Source organism: Rhagoletis zephyria, unplaced genomic scaffold (assembly GCF_001687245.7).
Source record: "Rhagoletis zephyria isolate East Lansing unplaced genomic scaffold, Rhagoletis_zephyria_1.1 Rzeph_scaffold_26899, whole genome shotgun sequence".
In the NCBI taxonomy this organism is placed as follows: domain Eukaryota; kingdom Metazoa; phylum Arthropoda; class Insecta; order Diptera; family Tephritidae; genus Rhagoletis; species Rhagoletis zephyria.
Window position 1 is genome coordinate 1 of NW_016183957.1, and position 5,307 is coordinate 5,307.

The window sequence follows — 5,307 nt, forward strand, 5'->3', positions numbered from 1 at the left end:
ATAACTGTTGATTGGAAAAATAACTAAAAACTGCTATAGAACTGATGAAATACAGTTTGCATGAAAATTATTAAAGTATAAAATTAAATTTTAACAAACATCTGACGTATAATTATAAAATTATTAATTTTGAGATATAACCTGGCGATACGTAGACTTATTTCCCTGCCATTAAATACATACAGATTAATACAATCTAATACATAATTAATAAAAAAATTTAAGACGTTAGACCAGCAGAAACTTTGCACGTGGTTCTGGCCCTCAGCGGTATTACCATACATGTATTAGTGGAGCAACGTTGGAATATAACATACTAAGAGGAATAACCTGGCGGTGGTTTACAATTAAACCAGCCAACCTACCCAAATCCCAAAAAAAAAANATACAGATTAATACAATCTAATACATAATTAATAAAAAAATTTAAGACGTTAGACCAGCAGAAACTTTGCACGTGGTTCTGTCCCTCAGCGATATTACCATACGTGTATTAGTGGAGCAACGTTGGAATATAACATACTAAGAGGAATAACCTGGTGGTGGTTTACAATTAAACCGGCCAACCTACCCAAATCCCAAAAAAAAAATTTACATTATTTGGATAAAGAAAAGTTACGCAAATTCAACATCGATGTGATGATGATAGACATCTGTGATCAACTCTGTTTGTTTTGTTTCCTAATTAAGTGAGGAAATTTTAATTGACAGCACGGACAAATGAATATATGCACAAACATATGTTCGGTTATGGTTAAAACGATTTAAGTTTTTGTAGAGAATTTTTGGTTCAATTTTTTTTCCTTTTCAGTAGGGTTTTTTGCACACTATTTTCTGCGTGAGAATAGATCTTAATAGATACGGATCTGAATAGGCGACTGGAACACGGCTGTCTGTCAAAAGCATACGATTTCGAGCTCGCGTAAATGTACATTTGCTAAATGCGATAGCATGAACGCTCTTCGAAAACATATCTTCGAAAGTGCTAAATGTTGCATTTTAAATGCAGCAAAAACGCTGCATAAGCAAAAACAGCCCATATGAGAAGGAAATGAAAGGCAAAGATTTTGATTTTGTTTTTTCGTAGCAAAACTGTAAGCAAAGGATGAAAGAAATGTTAACGAAAACACTAACAGCCGGTGCCAACAGCTTTCAGCCCACAATCCCAAAACTTGTTTTCAAAGTGTTTTCGTTGTCGGTCCGAACATGGTATAAGATCAATTTTGAATTTTGACAGTTTGCGTTATGCCAATTCTTTCCAGAGGTGAGGACTCGCGGGTAACGACTTTGTCATTTTGATGTCATTGCATGGTATGAATAGCCGATTTTATTTCCACTTCTTTTAATGCATATATATAAATAGCTTACTACGACAAAAATATAGAACTCACCAGCATATACTGCATTTTCATCTACATCTGGCATTGTTGTTTCGAAGCCCAATGGCTCGTAATTTTTTGTATTACAGCTCATAGAATTGGCAGCATTGGAATTTGATGAAAACTGTAAATTTAAATGTGAAATTTTTTTGCATTATTAGCTGTATTCCTTACGGTGAGCACCGAATATGTACTTACCGATCCTGGTGCTTTATTGGATGATTCATCGTCATCTTCTTCATCACTGCTTAGCGTGAGAATTACTGGTTCAATTTCGGCAGCTCGACGTCCACTGCGAGTACTGCGACCCCGTCCAGCACCGCCCGGACCACCACGTCCGCGCGTCGGAGTACCACTGCTAGCGGCACTATTGCTGTAGCTAAGAGCACTTTTAGCTTGAGCTCGTGCTAATAAATCACTTCCACGACGTTTTTCGCTTGGTGCAAGCTCACTGCTGCCAATGGCTTTAGTCGCAGTCGTCTCACCAGGCGTTGAAGTGGTGTTACTGCCTAAACTCTTCACACATGGGACACGCTTCGGTGGATCGAGGAAAACTCTTTTGCAGCGTTCGCATTTAGCATGGTCGTATCCACTAAAGCCGCAGCTTTGACAGACAGCAAGAAATCCTTGTATAATTTTACGGGGTACATCCTCTGTTGCTGCTGGTACTGTGGAAGATTTGTTAGTAGTACTGGTTGTTGCTGGACTGTTAGTATGTGCATCTTTATGTGCCGTTTCAGGGACAACAGTAGAATTAGCAGTTTGAGCTGCACTATTCGCCGGATTCCCATAACTAGCAGTTGCCGTTGGCTGTGGAATGGTGCCCTGTGAAACAGTTGTATTTCCTCCGCTGCTAACTGAAGCAGAAGCAGAATTAGTTGCCGCTAAGCTGCTAGCGGCAGTTGCATCTTGTTGTCTATTCATTTGCAAAGTCTGTTCTGCGCGCGATATTAGCTCGCTGGCAGATTCCTGAACTGAAAACCCGACAGTGACAACAAAATCGATATTTGCACCAGGATTCTCCACGCACTGTATGGTTGTTGAACTATCAAATGGCACTCCAACTTGTTCGAGTAGATCTTGAACGGTACAAGATTCACGTGGCAATGTGAATGTTATGAGACGTTGTTCACCAGACACCAATATTACCAACATTTTAGCGCTATTTCGATCTTTCTCCGCCATTTGCGTATTGTTCCGATTCTGCATGACATGTTGTGTGTGAATTTCGTAGTTGTTGTGCGAAGTGCGGTGAACTGCTGAGGACGACGTTGAAGTTGTCGTAGGCATTTGCGATTGTTGTGACTGTTGAGGCTGTTGAACTTGTTGGGGTGCGACCCGTGCGATTGGCACCATCCCTGTACTTCCGGAGGCATGCGTCGGTAACATTTTATTGGGCGGTTGTGGTCCACTCGCGCGTAGTGGGGCTTTCATTTGCAAAATAGTGGCTGTAGTTGTAGTAGACGATCCAGCCGTGGGCGGATGACGTTTGCGATACTCGGCCAAGGTAATACATGTGCCATTTTGGGTGCGTACCAAACGCGTATCATCATCCTCTTTGGTGTAGTAGCTAGTCAGTGTGGTACCTACGGGGGGGTTTGTAATGTTGGCGGTCGAAACCGCCGGTTTTTGCTGATCCTTCTTCACCACAACCGCTTGAATACTGTCTTCTAAGTCCAATTCATAGTTACCACTGCTACTACCGGAACTGTTACTGCTTCCTGCACCACTTCCTGCGGTAACAATTGGAGCACGGAAGCGGGCACCCACCAGCTGCGTTGCCCGTTGTTGCTGCTGCGCGGAACTTGCTAGTAACTGCAACTGTTGCTGGGGCGTTTCGGTAATGTTGCGATATATGTGTTTCACTTGTCCTTGTGGATTTAAAATTGTGATATTTTTGCCCTGAACTACGGCGTTCTGTATGAGTTGCTGTGAAGTTGATATTTGCTGTTGTGGCTGTAATTGTTGAGATTGTTGTTGTTGCTGCACTGTTGTTGCCGTTACCTGCGTTCCTCTTCCAGCGAGCGATGCTCCACCGCGTCCTCCACGTGCGGCACCACGTGCTCTTGTACCGCTTGCGCCTCCTCTGGGCCGTGGTGCACGGGGTGTTTGCTGGTGTAGTTGTGGCTGCATTGATGCAGTCATCTGCGGTCGCACAGCCCGACTTACCGGAGTAGCAGGCATACGAGCGATCAGAGTATGCGTACCACCAAGAGCACCACCTCCGCGTGGTGACTTATTACGAATAGCACCGCGCATAACACCACCTCCAGACACTCCCCCAGTCAATGCTGTTGCCACCAATTGTTGCTGCGGTTGCTGCTGCATTTGCAATGGAGATTGCTGCTGCAACTGGGGCTTTAACTGCTGAGGATTCTGAACTGCGGTTGCCTGAATGGGATGAAACACAACATTTTGTTGAGGTTGGGGCTGTTGATGTTGCTGGACTGTCTCTTGGGGCGAGGCACCTACTCTCGTCTGAACAAGGCGCGCTGTCGTGTGCATAGGTGTTGTGGTGGAAGATGTTTGTAATTGTATATGCTGCTGTTGCTGCTGCGGATGTTGCTGATGCGATTGCGGAGATTGCTGAAGTACAGCCTGAGTCTGCGGTTGTTGTTGCTGTTGAGGTGAATACAAAACACGATTTGTGTTATAGATAATGCGTTGCTGTGGCATGGGCTGACGCATAATTATTTCCGAGTGTTGTGGAGATTGAATTAAAACTTGTTGACCCGAAGGCTGTTGCAATATGACGTGCGCATTGTTAAGCATCTGGAATGGAGGATGAGTTTTATTGTCTATAGTTTTCGCATGTCTGTGCTATATTTTAGATAATATTTGGAAAAGGCATTTTTATAAATCCTATCAATTGAAGCCAACTTCATAACCTTAGTAACTTAAGTGGGAAGTTTTTATGCAGAAATTTATTAGAATTTATTAGATATTAGAAAACTGCTTTTGCAGATGTGGAAATTTATAGTTGGTGTTTTTTATAAATCATTTGCTTAAAAATTCAAAAAACTTCGATTTGAAAACAGCCTTTACATGTGAAAAACTACAGTTTGCCAATTTATAATATGCACAATGTTCTTCGTGGCATACCTTTTTGTCGTAATTTTTTTTTTATTAGAACAAAAACCAAATAAATCCAAGTTTATGAGTAGTCCACTTGCAAACAGCGTTATTTGATTTTATAAAAAATAAGCCATAAATTCAAAAAAAAAAAAAAACGACTACGACAAGTAACATCTATATTGAATTTTTTTTTTGTTACCTGAAAATTTTAGTAAATAAGAGCCTAGTAACATTATAACATAAAATAACATTAAATTAACAGTCTATACGAACCAAAGCAGTTTTCTAAGCTCATCAGATGATAGAGACTTTTGAAAGTTTGTAAATAAAAATGATAGCGACCTTTCNGTGGACATGAAACTAATTTAAATACTGGTACATTACCCACCAAAAACTAAAAATCGAAAATTTTTTTGTCTTTATCAATCTCATTCGTTAGCCTGTAACAAAACACCGTTATGAGAACAAAGTTATAGCATTCTTGTATAAAATGAGCTTGGGTATATACAAGATATTTCAGATTATTAACTCGTTTGAAAAATTAAAGCTCCGCAGTAATTTCTACTATGATGTCCGACAGTTATTGTTATAGTTTAAGAAATTCGATATTTGCTTTAAGAAATGGCAATGCTTGTATATCCGACTGTTGTAGAAACAATGGGTACCCACAGTCCTTCGCTCTACATACGTATATCTAATCAGTAAGACCTAGCAAAGTAAACACCTATGTATGTATCTACATGTGTATATATATTTGAATGATCAGCTCAAAAAGTTATTCGACATATCTTTTAGCCTCTCGCTATAGTTCAATCGTATATGTACATATATGCTACTCGCTTTCTCAACCTCA

The 5,307-nt window shown here is 40.5% G+C and overlaps 1 protein-coding gene across 1 annotated transcript; it reads right to left on the reverse strand.

The window, feature by feature from the left end:
* Positions 1-1,268: 1,268 nt before the first annotated feature.
* LOC108382424 (chromatin modification-related protein eaf-1-like) lies at positions 1,269-4,151 on the reverse strand (the record flags this gene model as incomplete). Its single annotated transcript, XM_017638797.1, has 2 exons — positions 1,269-1,503; positions 1,578-4,151. Coding segments are annotated over 2 exons (2,787 nt in total), but the record flags the coding sequence as incomplete, so codon positions are not given.
* Between the last annotated feature and the right edge of the window lie 1,156 nt (positions 4,152-5,307).